At 36.0% G+C, this 17,893-nt stretch overlaps 1 protein-coding gene across 1 annotated transcript in view; it reads left to right on the top strand.

Moving 5' to 3' along the window:
* LOC145670104 (vascular endothelial growth factor receptor kdr-like) overlaps positions 1 to 17,893 on the top strand; it is a 64,979-nt gene that overhangs the window by 6,700 nt on the left and 40,386 nt on the right. The window contains exon 3 of the mRNA XM_081738473.1: positions 12,300 to 12,524. Within this exon, the coding sequence (XP_081594599.1) occupies positions 12,300 to 12,524 (225 nt within the window). The remainder of the gene's footprint in view (positions 1 to 12,299; positions 12,525 to 17,893) is intronic.

A 17,893-nucleotide genomic window follows, 5' to 3' on the forward strand; every position in this document is an offset into this window, starting at 1 on the left:
TGGGTTTAGATGGGTGATGCAGCAATTGGCCCGCTGGTTTAGTTGGTAACTTCTTTAGTTTTTGACAAAGATTGCAAGTTTTTATTCTATTGGCTATGTAAGCTTTCATGTTAGGAAAATAGTATTTCCTAAGCGCCGACTGGTATGTCTTGGTGTAACCAAAGTGTGGTGCCATTGGGTTGTTATGAATAGCCTCGAACCATTTGCTATTCATAACAAAGCAAAGATTTTGGTACGCAAAGTAAATACAGCAGTCCTAATTGAGGGTGTTTCTGAGTCCTATATAATAATCCATTTTTAAGAGAAAAATATTTCGCCGCACGGAGTGTAGATAATTTGCTAGGTTCTTTATTTTCCAATACAGTAATGATGTCCGAAAATGAAGGGTCCTTCCTTTGTTCATCTGCTAAATTATGTAACATAATGTACTGGTCGATTTGAAAAGTGTGCTCTAAAGAATGTGAAGCAAAAACTTTAGCGTCTTCTGTGTCGGAGAAGTTATCAACTTCTTGATTCTCGTCCTTTTGTATATCTTGTTTGTCTTCTAAGCGGCTAAAAATGTCTGCAGGATGCTGTTGACTTTTAATGTGCTGTATTTCAAAATTGTAATCTGCCAAAAATATTTTATAACGACTAAATTTTCCGACTTTGTCCGGTTGGGTAGTGAGTGATGTCAAACATTTAGCGTCTATAAATAATTTAAATTTTCTATTCAGTAAGAAATAACGAAATTTTCGAAGAACATATATGAGTGCATATAGTTCTTTTTGCCATGTGGAGGCCTTTCTCTCAGTTTTAGTAAAACGTCGACTACAATAGGAAACAACACGTTCCTGATTGGTTTTAGTATCATAACAAGCCAATATGCCGCCTGCGGAGGTTGACGAAGCATCTGAATATGCTCGGATTTCCAATGATGGATCAAAATGAAATAAAGATGGAGCTTGTATAATATCCGTTTTAAGTTTTTCAAATAGATCATCATGCTGTGTTGTCCATTTAAATTTTCAATTTTTGTCTAAAAGAATTTGAAATGGTTCCACCTTTTCTGTGAAATCTTTAATATGTGCCCTCAAATAAGAGCATAGTCCGAGGAAACTCTTCAAGGTACGTTTAGAGGTTGGTTTCTTAAAATTGCGTATTTTATTGGAAATTTTAGGCGATATTTTAATCTCCTTTCCATTAACTGTGAATGCTAAAACTTCTAATTCCGAGTATAATAGATGGGTCTTGTTCGGGTTTGCTCTAAAATCGTGTTTCCTTAACCTTTTAAAGAGCAATTCCAAGTCTGACAATTGTTGTTTCCAATTTTTGCTTCCTATAACGAGGTCATCCGCAAAGGCTGTTATGCGCGGTGGTAGTCCCTCTAAAAGCATTCGTACAGCTATACTTAGGGCAGCGGCGGACGAAGTGTGTCCCATTACGCAACGTTGAAACTTATATGCCTTCCTAGTATGATTGAGCTCAAAAGTCATGTATTTTTGACTTTTGGGATGCAATAATAGCTGGAAATACGAGGTTTTTATGTCAATTGTGGATATAGAGCTTTTTCCCCTTAAAACGTGTAGAATATCCTCCGTATTTTGAAATGGTATACTTAAGTAGTGTGAGAACGTATTACAAGCTTGGAGGTTGAGAACTAAGCGGAACTCTGAAGTATTTGGCTTCTTCACTATGAGAAGTGGTGAGGAAAAAGAACTGTCACTAGTTTCTTTAATAATATTGGCATCTAAAAGTTGTTTAATTTGTAAGTCAATTTGGGGTCTTACTGCCAATGGAATGGGAGGTGATCTCTGATGAAAAGATGCTCCTTTATCTATTCTTATTTTATGTACATAGCCACGAAAGTAGCCAATGTCAGTTGGTGTATAAGAAAAGACATCCCTGTATCTAAAAAGTAGATCATACACAGCTTTCTTTTGCTGACTCGTTAAACTTGGATTGATGTCAAATAGTTTAATATCAAAAATTGACTTGGTCTCTTTCAGCCTATTCTGAATTTCTTGTTCCGTTCTATAAAATGTTTCGTCATTTTGTTCATCTTTTTGGTAATCACCCTGTAAATCTACTTCTTGAACATTCTTTTCAACATACGCAATTGGGGTGCTCTTTACTAACGTTACCGGTCTACTAGTAGGATTTGATATCAATAAAGTCAAATTATTCTTAGGTACCTGAGTAGGCAACGTTTGTAGTCCGTATTTGTCCAGCAAATTTTCTAATGGAGAGATAAAAAAGTATTTATTATTCTTTTGCCGATTCTTGATATTAATTGGTAAAAAGAAATGTGACCTGGCTGGTATGGTAACCTTTCGTGTTGTAAAAACATCAGCTGACTTGTGCTGTTTTATTGTATGCATAGCGTTAGCAGATAATTTTTCCTGAGTATCAATTTCAATTGGATACTGCGGAGGCCGTGGTTTCTTGTATACTGACAACATGTTATTCTTTAAGTCAATTTTGGTCTGTAATCGATTTAGAATGTCTTCACCGAATAAAGGCAAAAAATCTCCATGCTCTAAAATTCTGAAATAATGAGAAAATGTTGTTGAGCCAATTCTGAATGTAATCAAAGCTATATAGCGTAAATTTACGACAGAATTCTCAATTCCTCGTAGATTAGTGCTAAAACGAATCAATTTTGTGTTTGGTGGAAGCCAATTTTTAGGCCAAAGACTCAATGAACTGCCAGTGTCTATGATTACAGGATACTTCTCTTTATTAATTGTTACATTAATTAATAATTTATGTTCCTGGTTTAACATTTTAATGTTCTCCCTTCTATCTGATAACGGAGCTACTGCATAAAGTGATGTATTTGTCAATCTTTGTTGTTCACTTTTTTCCTGGTTCTCGGCCCTCAGAACATGTTCTTGAGAGGGTGTGTCCTGGGGCCTCCCTAGGCGTTTCCCTGCTGATTGTTCTTATAACATGTACTGGAAGAATGACCTTTCTTATAGCACGTACCGCATACTGTAACAGTTTCCGGCCTAGGATTACTATTATTATCTTTATTACTATTTTTAGAATTGCTCTTATTTCCATTTCTCTGCCGATTTTGATTTCCGTTATTTGTACTTTTCGACCTATAATTGTTACGGCCACCTCTTCTAAATTGTGAGTTCTTAATGGCATTTTGAGCTACAAGAAGAGATAGTTCAGCCATTTGATTTGCCAATTTAGTAAAATATAACGAATTACTTGCACTGGAATTACTAGATGTACTAGGCGCGGGGGGTTCGGGAGGGGGATTCGGATTAGCAACTTGGGGGGAAGGATTTGGAATTATCTGATTTTGTGATGCACCTCGTAGCTGTGGTGCTGAAGGTGTAGGAAAAACTGAAGCTGGTTGCTGGTATTGATTCCAACTAGGTGTTGGGTTACATATTGGATAAGTCAGTTGTTGATGATGTACAGGGAAGGAAGCGCCCGCGACTGCTGATGAATGTAAACTGCTGACTGGTGTACTCTGATCGCAGAGTGAATAGAATGCCTGTTGTAATTCCACGTAATCACGTTTCTTCATGAGGTCATTTGCTTTCTCGAGGTTGTGTAAATGCGTTTGTAAGGCGTGAACAGTTGTAAATGTTTCTAACGCTATCTTTTGCAAAAAGTTTTCTTTAAACCTAAGGATAAATAATTTATTTTCTGCTCCTCGGTGGCCTGAGGCAGAACTTGTCTAATGACCCTTAATTTTCTGAGAAAATAAGCATCTACTGGCTCGTTTTCACCTTGTTGGACTTGAAAAATTTCGAATTCCGCTCGATATGCCGGTAATCTTGGTCTACTCAGTGCAACTAATTTGTCTTTTAATTGGTCATAATTAAGAACTTCTAACTGATTCTGGGCCTTTAACTGTAGGACTAAATCAAGTGCTACATCTTGTAAGTACATAGGTAATAGTTCTTTCTTTTTCTGTTCATTCCACGAATGCAATAATGCAAGATGGTCAAAAAGCATAAAAAATCTATCGGGGTCCTCCGTAACGTGTCCCGAATACTTAGTGAGGTGTGGTATATTAAAAGAAGGGCGCGAATTTTGCTCCATGTTAAAAATGTTTTCTGGAAAAGTGTTTTTACCAGTTCTGGTTTCAGGCATAAACAAAATTCAGTTCACTTAAAAGCACTAACACTTTAAAAAATTCACATACCTTCCACAGAAAAAAAAGTCCACTTCCGGTTAATAAAAATACTGTCCGGTAGGGGAGTATTCAGAGTTTATTCTGAGTCGGTCAAGCCTCTACCATGTAAAACTTTGTGTAATTTCGTCTCATATAAGGAAGAGGTAGAGCAGTTAATAAGAAGAGTGTCCGGAATCGTCTCCCACTACCAGTTTTATTATAAAACTATGAGTATTTGTACAAAATACTATACAATTTGGTCTCTATTTAAAAGGGTGAGTAAAAGGTAGTCTTTGACCGAGTGGTCGCAGACAGGATCTCCAACAGAGCCCCGTAGCAGGCTAAGAGGAGTGGAGTTAAGGAACCAATGCTCCGTAGCAAGCAGAGGCAGGTTAAGTTGCCAACAGAGCCCCGTAGCAGGCTAAGCGGCTGAGGTTGGGATTCCCAGACAGAGCCCCGTAGCAGGCTAAGCCAGGAGATAGGATAGGCGTAGTCCCGTGGCAGACTAGAGGCCTGGGGTTAGGTTACTCCAAGAGTCCCGTAGCAGACTAGTGGAGGGTCACCAGAAAACTGGTGTCGAGTTGCCTTCGTCCATCCAATTTATAGGGTCCTTTTGGGTGGCGGTGGCGCTGCTGCTCCGATGTCGTCTTCTGCTCCGTGGGAGGGGCCAGAAGCCGTCGTCTGCATGTGATTACAGGTCCCTCTGGTGGAAGATCCTCTTGCCGAACCATGTGGTGTTGTTTGTAAACATTGAAGCATGGAACTGCTTGTTTACGACATCACATAGGATATTACAATATAGATTTTCTAAATTTAGAAATATATTTTCTTTTTTAATGCTTTCTACTCGCAATTGCAGTTGGTAAATGTTGATATGTCACAGACAAAGAGATGGACATACTGCATATAATTCGTATGTTGAAATCTTATGTAGGTTTAAATATAGAATTTTTGGCAATTAAGAATTTCTTTGTGTGTTTCAATATCGTTCGTATGAATACAAATATCATCAACAAATAGATCTAAATGTTCACCAATTAAATCTTTAAATATCTAATTAAGTACTCTAGTTAATGCAAACCCGGATTGACAAAAACCCATCGGCATGGTCTTGAAAGCTAAGAGCCTAGTAGGAGTTGCAAATTCAGTATACTTTTGTGATTATGTAGCCAATTTTAATTGAAAATAACTAAATTTTAAATCAATTTTTGAATAGATTTTGTGACCTCCAATATTAGCTATAGATGCTTCTACATTAGGAGTTGGAAACCCTGAAGCAACCACCTTTTTATTTATCTGCGAGTAGTTGACAACGAGCCGTTTAGATTTGTCATTATTGACAACTAAAAAACAGGGCGAAACATACGGTGACCTATCTACTTCCTCAACCACATCCCTATCTATCAAATCGTCCACGCATTTCTCGAGTTCTTGCAATTTATGTTTAGCTAATAGATACGGTTGAGTCACCGAAGGACTCTTATCTTCTAACTGAATTTCAATTTCAGTATCTTTAATTGTACCGAGTTTATCAGTAACAACGTCTGGATATCTAGAAATAAGATCTTTAACATAATCTTCAAGTTCTGGTGAACACAAATTTGTTAACACATCAACTTTACCTTTTTCCTCATTCTCCATCTGAACTCGTGAAGAACTAGTTGGTTAGAAACTCCCCACAGCTTGGTTAGACGTAGATGGAACACCCTGCTGACCTACACCACTGGGACCAGCTTCAGCATACAAAACGGCCGACGATTCTGGATTAGCTCCATTTCCTCCAACATCAGCATCCGCATCTCTCATGGCAGACCCTCTTCCTCGACGAAACACATTTTGAGATTCAGGATTGTGATTCCCATGAAGACCACTGCCGATTGAGCATTTGACAAGGGTCGTTAATGGGCAACCCTGAAATTGAAAACTGGGGCACAGAAGTTATTCTCACAAGATCTCTCAGAGTTATATGTTAAATTTACCGTAATATTTTCTTGAGGAAAATGTACTAATTTTTTGCATAGTCCACATAAATTTGGTGTCCGTGAAGGAAAGGTGTACCGATTAATAGGTTAAATTCGTTTTGTTTCACTACTTAAAACCAATCCACAAATTTCTTACGTTTCACAAAAAATTATTTGCACTAATTCCTTAATTGTCTTACTTCCAGGAAATCCAGAAATTGAAATGTTCATATACTTCGATTTTGGATTACATTTTCCTGAAGTTTATTTAAAAATGTTCGGCTAACCAAATTGATTGAGGATCCGCTGTCTACCACGCAAAAGACATTTTCGTGACATACTGAAACCACTATTTTTGCAACATTTTGATGAACAGTTAAGTTTTCAGAGGATAAAATTCCACTCGCATTCTTTTCACAGTTTTCAATTCGTTTAGAATTATAATTACACGTAACAGAACGATGAGCAGACTGTCCACAAGCATTACACCCACTATATATATATCTTTGCTTTAGAAAATGATGGTTTTTGACTAAAAAAATTAGGTTGCGGAGGAGAAACAGTATCTCTCTCATAAGAAATACGCCCTGGTTGGTTATAGAAAACTGTACGAAAATCCTTAGAATACTTTAAGTTTGAATCGTACGAAACGAGCAAAATCTAACAAAAGTTGTTTACTGGTAGGAATTTGCGTCAAAACTAGAACATTTCTTACTTCAGGTGTAACTAAATTGCACACGAGTGTACAAAATTCTTCCTCGCACATAGGAATACTTAAAATGTTCAAAATGCAAACCTTTTCTTGAACGAAGTCATAAAATCGTTCGGAAGTTCTCATAATGCGGTACAAATATTTCTGGATGAATTTCATACGCGCTATAGTCGACACAAATAACTGAAGTAACCTTTCTGATATATGGCACCATTCTAAGGTTTCATTTAACAGTACTCGCATCTCCCTATACGCATCACCTTTTAGCTTACCCAAAACCGAGACCAAAATCACTTCATTCGGTGCAATTCCACGAGATACCAAAGTTCCACCTTTAATAAGAACTGACAGAAAAGCAAACTATCACTTCCATTTACATACGGAACATCATGCAGTTGATTTTGAACAGATTTATACACAGTTTCTGATAGATACGTATCAAACTTAAAGCCGTATCCCAAAGATAGGTTTCGTTTTGGCTGTGCACATATGGGTCCACATTGTAAAGTTCTACCCACCATGTTACTATTACTTTGTTCACAATTTGGTTTATTACTAATATTTTCACCATAAAATGTTTTAACATAAGTTGTTTGATCACTTTCAGCCGAAAAAGATTGAAAATTTTGCATAGCATTTTTACCAAACGTCACACTTGTGCTAGTGGGTCCTCTATGTTCACCTACATTTCCAGTTAAATTAACATATCCTAGAGGTTCCATGCTTACATTTTCACTATTTCTATTACAAGGGCCTTTATTTATACAATTACGAGCATAATCTGGGCTCTCTACACGCGAAATTACATTTTCATCTATTGTTATATCGCCTAACGTGTGGCCACTCCATGTTAAATCAGTACCAAATGAGGCATAACTTTCTCTATCAATATCACTCAAATTGCCAAACGGATCCACGAGGGATTACAATTTACTATGTTTAACGCTTCCAAAAAGGTTTTGACTTTTAATAATTTTGAAAAGTAAAAAATACACGCCTACTAGTTTCCTGATATAAAGGCATTACAATATACGCTACTTTCATGGAGCCTTCTCGGCCTATAGAGAACGGAGCTATTGGGACAGGTAATATAATTATTTCTATGTAGCGTAATTTACCAGCATACATAGGGACCTCGGTTCATTAAATTGAGACTCCATGAATATCTGCTATTAAACTTTATTATTTCTTTTTTTTCGAGAATACCAATTGAATAATAACTATAAATATGGTTATTTTTGTATATAAATCTCTAATATAAAACCAAATAACTATCAAATGACAAGAAACGATAAAGCTCAATATAGCTGACTATATAGGAGCAAAAAAGTTTTATATCATATGACAAGAACAAGAATTTTAAGATTGCAGTAATTGCACGTTTTGATTATTATGATTATATCGAAACAACTGAATGCAATTTAACAAAAAAATACGAAGACAGAAAATACATTGCAAAAGAGAATGAATTGTTTAAATGTCATCCACCACGTCGTACTAGTAAATTTCTAATTGAAGTCGCCAAAAATATTAATGTAAATTCCAAGATTTAAGCAAAAAAACCACAAATTTCCACTAATCATAGGAGAAAAATAATAGGTTAGAATTTAGTCAACTTTAGCCTAAACAAAAGCCTCCTACGATAGTGAATATCCCTAATTTTACATTACTCCATTTTTAACTTTTTCAATTTAACTCAATTTAAACATAATCTAAAGGGAGTAAAGGAAGGCACGACTTCCTCGTTTCATACCTTTCCCAATAACTAACTAGTAAACGCCCAGTCGACCAGGTTTACAATTCATCCAGTAGATGTCAGGTCAAACAATGACATCTCAGTCAAGGCTTAGACTCAGCTCACCCTAAGGTTAAAAACGCGAACCATATAACCAAAGCGAGCATTTACCTTCACAAAGATGGAATACAATTTCCTTCCAAAAAACATGTACATTTTTTTTCTTAGAGACCAACGAAAATTCACGTTACAGTGTATAGCTAATTTTCTGAAATTCACATAATGTTTTCCACAGTGAGGACATGGTAACACATTCTTAAAGTTAGTAGATTAACGGCCATTACTAGGCCTGCTAATGTTGGCAACTGAATCAATGTTGGGTATATTAGATTCACCTGATTCGGCTGATTCAACCGATGGAACACTTGAACCGTCACTTGATGATTCCATTAGTTCGTTCTGCAATTTTTTAAAATCGTTGAAACATATCATTTTAAAATATATTTAAAATACTGTTCAAAACTCTTCATTGTTGAAAGTTGCAAAAAGAAATGACCAGTCATAACGTTCCGTTAATCCAAGATAGTTTATGGAAGTTGATTTTATTAATACTTAATGAATTTGGAAACCGATTTCACAAATTTTTCTTCTTAAATCTCATGATGATACACATTAAAATATTTGTACACTATTTCAAGTTAATCTATCACTTTTTGATAGCATCCTCAGAGCCGATCTTACCATCCTACCAAAAGTAGAACTATTTGTCTATTTATTCATTATCAATTTTTTGAATATACTTAATATCTAAGGATAAAATTGTATTGTACTAATTTGCAATATTATACTACCAAGAATTTCACATAAGCTATATCATTACTTAGTAATGTAGTCAATGTATTGAATTGCCTAATCCATTTAAATATGTAACTAGTGTTACTATCCTTAGCAGTACAACACAATCGGTGCCTATCAACGTATGTACTCATTTAAGTTTTGTAGTTCTGTTGAAAGCTTAAATGTAAGATACACGTGTAACCACACGAAGGCAGTTGAAATAGTAATTACATTTAGTCCGTATCTTTATTTAAATTGACATTGTTTGCAGCCTGAACTAATAAATTAATTAATGTTCTCAAATTTGAGTCACTAACCGATCTTACGAAGCAAATTTTAAACATTCTTAAGAAAAAATCAACAATATAAAACACTAGTGATTTGATGGAGTTCTAATTTCTAACATGCAAGTTCGTCGTGGATTCGATAGATACGTGTTCAGGGGGCAGCTCGAGGAAATTTACACATGAGAAAATTTTTCCCCAAATAAAAATTACCTAAATTCTTTTTTGAGTTCAACACTACGACGCATATACTTAGATAATAAACATGACCCTGAGTTTTCTGAGAATTCATCAATATCGAACTATTTTACCCATGAAGAATATTTTTCACTATACTATACTATCTTTGCACTTACCATCGTCCTCTTTAGCGAATAGACCATACTCGTAAAAATTGTTTATATTCATTCATGTGAAAATTTACAGATTGACTGAAGTGTTTTGAACATATGAATTAACATTTAAGTCAACAATTAAACAGATATGGTAGCACAGTAATGATAATAAACTAATTGCAATTGGCTGATTACTAAATAGAATGAAATCAAATTTCAACTTTCATGTCCCATGATTATGCCCTGTAGGCAAAGGGAAACGGATGATTAATGAAAGTAAATGATTATAAAATAATTGGTGGAAAGATTTGGATCATGTGGGAGGAAACGTCTGAATCGCTAAAATATCCATGGGCACGATATTGTCCACTATAGATTCATATGGCCTGGCTTCGAAGTAAGAACCCACAGCACTAGAGGTGAGCACTCCACTATTGATCCATTGTGTCCTCTGAAAGTGAATGTTTGTGATACGTCGTGACGAAGAATAAACACAATATTCTGTTTAATGCCGAGAAATTTGCAACAATGTGGATAAAATTGAAGCGTCACAGTGCTGCAGACAATCCTACCTGGAAAATAATAAATGTCAAGGAATGTTCACATGCATCTCACCTTTTCAACTAAAACGTAAGTAATGTCTTTCTTTTTTTAAAAAAGAAGACTACTTTATTTAGCTTGTTGTATGTACGTAGTTTTTATATTACTCTATCTTTACTACATTTTCTGTTATTGTTTAGTTACTTTTGATGATTGAATGTTTTGTTTAGCTAGATTTTGAACTTGAACATAAAATATTACTCTGATTAGAGGAGGCTCCAGGAAATATTTTTGGCCATCTCAGAACTTTGAAGTCTCACTGCCCTTAATGTATATGCAAATGCATTATACATTGTGATCCACATATCCCCCACACTGGTAAATTAACAAATCGAACCCTGGTATCGTTGTGTGCTTTGTAGTTTTTGGTGGCACGTAGAGTGCAGCGGTTGAGACACAGCAGACAACTATACCTGTGACTTCTCTTAAATAGGCACAAAAGCGACTGATTGGTTACTGTGTCTTTAAGCTAATGAGAACTCTCGATAAACTTGGCACTTGCTGTAGAGTTAATCTTATTGATACAATATTATAAAATTCTGTGGGTATTACCTGTTGAAATAATTGAAGATACAGTTATTTCATGTACTTCTATTTAGTGTAATTATATTCTTTAAAAAATGTTTTTGTTTAATAGATACATACCTCATATCATGAGCTTTAACTCAAACTTTGCATTATAAGTTTTTTATCCAAAATGTTCTTTGCGACATTGTTTTCCCTTATCTCGCACGCTTGTGTTTACATTACATTAAAATTATGCAATATTTTTTATTTATAAAACAAGTAGATAATAAAGTATACAATAAAACTTGTAACTCACATTGTTCTTTTTCTGAACCCACTCCCTCCGACTATATACCTAAGTATGTTATTTGTTATAAAAATTTTTCCTTTCTTTAAATATATACATTTGCTTCGCGCAAAATTATCTCATATCACGCGCAGTATTATCCATCTATTTGGGTAATTCTATGCAAATGTATAATTCAGTTTTTTGTCTATTGTCGAGTACTAGTGTGAGCTTTTATTCGAACTACGTGTTTACCTTGTGTACTACACAGCAAACAGTAGCTGTGTAAAGTTATGTTGTTATGCTTACAAAAACGGCGGAGAAATAACGATTTTTGCTGAAGTGCGCAGAATTCGACCACTTTTCCCTAGTTACGGAATCGAATTATAATTAATGTATTCATTTTTGAGCGATGTATTTACTGGGGGAAGAGTAAAGGTCAATTGTATTGATCAGTTGTAGTATCCCTTAGAAAACTGGAAAGTTTCTACTCATCTCTCACTGTTGACTTTAACAAACAGTTCTGCTATTGTAGAGGACTGTCCTTAATAGCTGGTTCGTAGTTAAATCACACGGCGAGTTGAAAGGAAAGAAACACAGACAGATGGTAATTAATTGCTTTTGTGTTGTCATAGTGTAAGTTTATTGTGGCACCTGTAGTGTGAATGAGGAATTGCCCTGGAAATGCTGAATGTCTACTCTCGATTAATCTTTTCCTTCAACGTTCAGAAAACTCACTAAAGCTATAGATTTTTGAAAAATCACTGCCAGCTTCTCACTTTAGGTAGTGTATATTTACAACGAAGGGGGTTGTACGTGCACCTTTGCACCCCCCTAAATCCGGGCCTGACTATAGTATAAAATTGTGGTGTGTTGGTAAATTCATTTAGAAAATAATTTATTATTGATTTTTCTTTGTTAGGTCGCCTGCTGGGTTCAGGTGCATTTGGAAGAGTGTTGAAGGCTGAAGACATTGGTATAATTAAAGATAAACCTAAGACGATAGTAGCTGTTAAAATGGTGAAGCCGTACGCTGATTACTCCTATGTTAAAACTTTAATGGCAGAACTGAAGATCATGATTCATCTGGGCAAACATCTCAATATAGTGAATTTGTTGGGGGCTTGTACAAGAAATTTAAAAAAGAGTAAGTATTTGGTTTCTTTTATATACAGGGAAGGAACAAAGCTGCAATGCCCCTCCCCCAAAGCATTAAATTTTCAAAATATATAACCTTTAATTTTAAGTACAGATGCACTTACTATTGATGGAGTTTTATGTGTAATAGATACCTGTTACTTTTATTTCTCAGTATTTAATACATCACTTGGGCTCCATCTTACTTCGAATACAAAATAATACGTCATTAGGTTATGTTGGATATTGTCAGGGTCGGATTAAGGGGAGGCTATAGCCCCAGGCTTCCAGGTGGACAAGGGCCTCCAGTCTGATCAAAATCTCAACTGATTACCTAAAAAGAATCTTGAAGATACCATTACCATCATAAAATAAAAAGTGACCAAAAATATAAAATATATTCCCTTAACTTTCCTACTGTACTTTCACGGAAGCGTATTAGGTGAAGTCAGCAGAGGCCACATATTTCTTTTATTCCCGGACCTCTAGATGGGTTAATCCAGCTCTGGATATTCTTCTCAGCGTTGTTGAAGTAACCTGTCTGAAAGTAAGTCTCACGGCTTCTCTTAATTCATCAATCATAGCATAACCTTGTGATGCAACAATTTTATTCATGAGTCCCCAGGACGAATTGTCACAGGTCGTTAAGAACGGGCTTCGAGATGGCCAGTCAAATGAAACAGGCAATGAAGGCGATGCGCGGATAATCTAGCGTCCAGGAAACACCGCATTGAGATATTCTCGAACCGAAGTGGCAGAACGATGAGGCTCTCCATCTTGCTCAAACTAACATATTCCCTTGACCCCTCGTGTTTCCAAAAGGTGAAAGAACCAGTTGCTTAACATATCAACATATTAATATTGGTTAACAGGTAAATCAAATAAAATATGGACCGTAAATGTGTTTGCTGTTTAGCCCAACCCATATGTAAATTTAAACTGTTACTAGTATGAAAATTCTATCATAATATTTTATTTAGCTGAAATTAATGAAAGTTCCAGAGCGAACAAATAAAACTAGAAATCTATTATGTTGAATTTTCATATCTAAGACTAAACTGACCAAAAATATTGGGATTTTTGATCAGTGCTTGTTAGTTCATAGACACGACACAAACGAGGAGTATGTCGTAAATACAGTAACCTCCTGACTTACGTAATACGCGAATTACATCAATTCGCAGTTATGTAATAAATTTCAAATATGACATTGTAGTTGTATGTTAATAGGTTAATATACAGAGGGTGTTCAGCCTAGGTTTAGCCGATTGCGTTCCTTTATCTCCCGTGCAGAAAGGACTCACCCGACATGGCTCGTGGCGTCCTGCAGTGTTGTACAGTGGCTTCCTGGGAACGCAGTTGTTTTTCCCCGCGGACGACAATAACGCACAAAACAGGAACATTGTTGTGAGCGTTGTGTTTGATTTTTTTTTCAAGTATGTGGATTTCGGCTCTATGAGCAAAATGCCTCCCAAACTTAGCCGGGTTTGGGAAGGCTATGTTGCGGCTCTTTATGAGGCCAACTTAATTTTTCTGTCATTAGAAAACAATGCAATAAGAATGGTTACAACATTGCACTTTAAGTGGAATAAAAATTTTATTAAAAAGTACCAGGGCAACGACGCTCAAGCATTTGGATCATCAACGGAGTTGCCTAGGAAATGGGAATGCACCAAGGCCACCTCCACCATGCAGAGGAAACTTCGCAAAATGGCAATGCAAGAAAATCCGCCAACACAAAGGTGTGTGGCTAATCGTCTTGACGTGTCTTTGGGGACTGTGAGCCGGACGTTACACCATCAACTCAAGCTGGAAAAAGTCATGAAAGCTCGGAGCCATCTTCTCACGGATGCACACCAAGAAGAACGAAAGTGTAACGCCAGGAAACTGTACGAACGGCATCTGGCGAAACAAAGGTGAATATACGTCGTAACGCTCGATGAAGCATAGATTTACTTTTCCGACTGCGACTAACCGAGAACCATCATGTACCGAGAGAAAGGTGCCAAGAACTCCAGAAGTTGGGTCCGTGCCTGTAAAGAATCCTTCCCAAAAGGGTTCATGGTCGTTACTGGCTACTGTTACCGATATAAATTGAAGATTCGTATGGTGACGAAGAACTGCAAAATAAATTCGCAGTATTTTCAGGAGCAGATCTTGCAGCCGATCTGCGACCATGAGATTACAACAATGTACGGAAATGATGCCAATCTGGTGCGTATTCACATGCACAAAGCCTCATCACATACCTCACGATCGTCTCTCGCATTCTACAGGGAGATGGAGGAGGCAAGTGGTATACAGTGGTATACCTTTCAACGAGGTACCTGTTAAATCTCCAGATGCAAGTCCTATGGACTATTGTGGATTTGGATTGCTGAAGCGGGCTTTGGGAAAGCGGCGTGTGATAAGTGTGGAAGTAGTTTGGAAAGCTATACAAAGGGAATGGGACAAGATTCCCCTCCCAGTTCCTCAGAGAAGCCTATTACAGTGAAAATTACGCTGTCGTGCTATTGTTAGAAACCAAGGAAAACACATCGAGGACTCACGGACCTGGCGCCATGGATTCTTCTAAATTGTTAGATAAGTCGAAATTGGCCAAATGTAAACTGAACAACCTCTGTATATCAATATTTTTCATACTTTATATCCCAAAAAAATATTGCTGTATGATATTTTATATATAAAATAATATCCTTTATATATATATATATATATATATATATATATATATATATATATATATATATATATATATATATATATATATATATATATATATATACCTGTATGTATGTCAGGGGGTCCCTTATATAACATAATTTGGTATTACGATACGCACACCCGCGAAATGTGTTCTATGTAACCGTAAATACACATTAGTGAAATAGCAGCTCTCTACGAGAACGTTACACCGTGCCGACTTAACGACGGTCATGAAATAACGTTTCCACATTGTATTATGATATAATTTAGAATGTCCAACCGTGACAAGGGAGAAATCAAAAGAGACAGAGCAACGAAGCTTTGCACGAAGCAACTAGAAAAAGAACATCACCAGATGAACATCACCTCTCGTGTATTGAAGAACATCACCAGATGAACAGTGTTGCCAACCCAAGACAAAGTTATGTATTTTTAAATATAATGACTTAAATTGAATATCATCATTGGAAGCAACGATGAAAATTAAGACAAAAGAGATGATAAACAAAGATCAGTGTTACACACTTTTTCCTTGATTAATCAGTGTTTACCTTTTCTTTTCTGAAAGATTGAAAGAAAGTATGCGTCATTAGGGCGTGTCATTTTTGAGGGTAAAATATACTTTTCTCAAATTTTCATGATGAGGGGTCTTAAAAGTATGTTTTTAGGTATGAGAAATTCAAATCTGTATTTAGTTTTGTTATTAAATAAATTCTAGCTAGGTAAATCAAGATTTGAAATAACACAAGAGGAGTTTTCGGAATTTCATACTGAAATACTTTCGAAAATGCTATGCAAAACTATAAAATAAATTATTCTTCCGTATGAAACATTTTATTAAACATCAAACATATTAATAAAGCTAGAGATACAGTAAGAAAGAGTATATAACCAATACTTTGAGAAAACAGTCAATAAAATTTCTGCATACATAGATGTACGTATTGAAATACGGTACCGGTATTTAGACTTTATATTATTGCATTGCAGTAACTAAGAACAGAAAGCATTATTTTGATTACATACTATTATACTTTATAATTGTTTTAGTAAAAACATGTAACATTCTCCATGTTTGAAGTGTGTATCTTCTGTTACAAATCATGAGAAACACATTTTTCATTGATTTTAAAAATAGTTTACTCAACCACATTGACAAACTACTAATTTTCATTATAATAAATTATTTAGTAACTGCTGCATCATACAGTTCAAACACTTCTTATTTACTACTATAGTATTACTATATATATGCTACATTTGTGTTACATTTTGTGATAAAGCAGTCCTTGTTTTACTACAAATGTATTCAATAAACAGCAACAAGTAAGCAGTATTATTAACCCACAAATTATTCACAAAACAAGTTTCATTATGTCCTGTTTTGATTCATTTTCGGACATCGTCTGTGGACTTGCTTCTTGAACTATCATGTACCCCTCACGTTTCTCATGCGTATAGACTTTTGCTGCTGCCTCTGTGACTTGTTTCATACACCTTTCTATAGAGTGAGCGTGATTTGGCCGATGAAAGTACCAATCGGAACGTCTACAAATTTCTCTACTATCACTGTTGAAAGTTTGCATGTCAAGGGAGGTTCATAAACACCTTTAGACCAGTCGATCATCTCTAGCACGAGCGAGGCATTGGGGTCGATAGCAGGTGTTTTCCTCGGACCTACAGAGAGATTTCCTTGTACTGCCTCACTTCTCAAGTTAAGTATCTTTTGAGGTACAGCATTCACAACTATCTTCTTCTGCATATTAAGTCACTGCAGTTAAAACAAGATGTGGCGTGGCCCTTTTTCCCAGCAATACTTAACTTTGATGTTGAACCAGCAGGGCAATAGACACTAACGATGTATTTCCCTATCCGCCTAAGATTTATGAGATATTTGACGTTAAGTTCATGTTTAAAAACCCACAAGCGACGCAGTCTATTTGCTGTAGTCAACCATGTTGAATGACTGACTGGATCAATTTCAAAACGCGCCAGATCCCATGGAGGCTTTCCAGTGAGAATGGCCTGTGTAATCTGATATCCGTATGCTTGATCTGTAGATAAATCTTTTACGATATTTTCACTCAGAAGCTCTCCAATTGGGAGTTTTTGCTATGAAGGATCGATTTCAAGTCCAGTAACTGCGTCTAGCATACCTCCAATAGTATTTTTCCACTGATTGCTAGAAAAAATTATGCCATCCAGTGCTGTGATTAAGTGTCGTAAAGGTAACCCGCTGGTGTGAAGAGCACACACTAATCAATTTAGCTTACGACCGAGTTTGACTTCTACCCAATGCATAGTACGACCTTCCCAACCAGTGTTGATGTTGGTAGAATCAACTCCAATTGCTTGTAAGATTTTATCAATACCCTTCTAAAATCTTCAAGATTATCAGCAAAAATTTCAGCTTGCTTTTTATTGTCACAATCTTTCTGAGGAGTGAAGTGATAAAGATAGCGTCCACCTGACTCGCTGTAAACAGAATAGTGTTGTTCTCATATAATCCCAGAGAACTGGTGATTTGAATTTTCTGCTTCCAATATAACGTTCGTAATATCTTCACAGCCGACAAAGAAGATGCAGTTGATTATACCTTGCTGACAGAACTCATCAAATTCTTGGTCCACGGATTTCATTATTTTATTCTTGTGCTATCTTCACTTTATTGTG

This window comes from Thermobia domestica, chromosome 14 (genome assembly GCF_964235325.1).
Source record: "Thermobia domestica chromosome 14, izTheDome1.hap1.1, whole genome shotgun sequence".
Classification (NCBI taxonomy): domain Eukaryota; kingdom Metazoa; phylum Arthropoda; class Insecta; order Zygentoma; family Lepismatidae; genus Thermobia; species Thermobia domestica.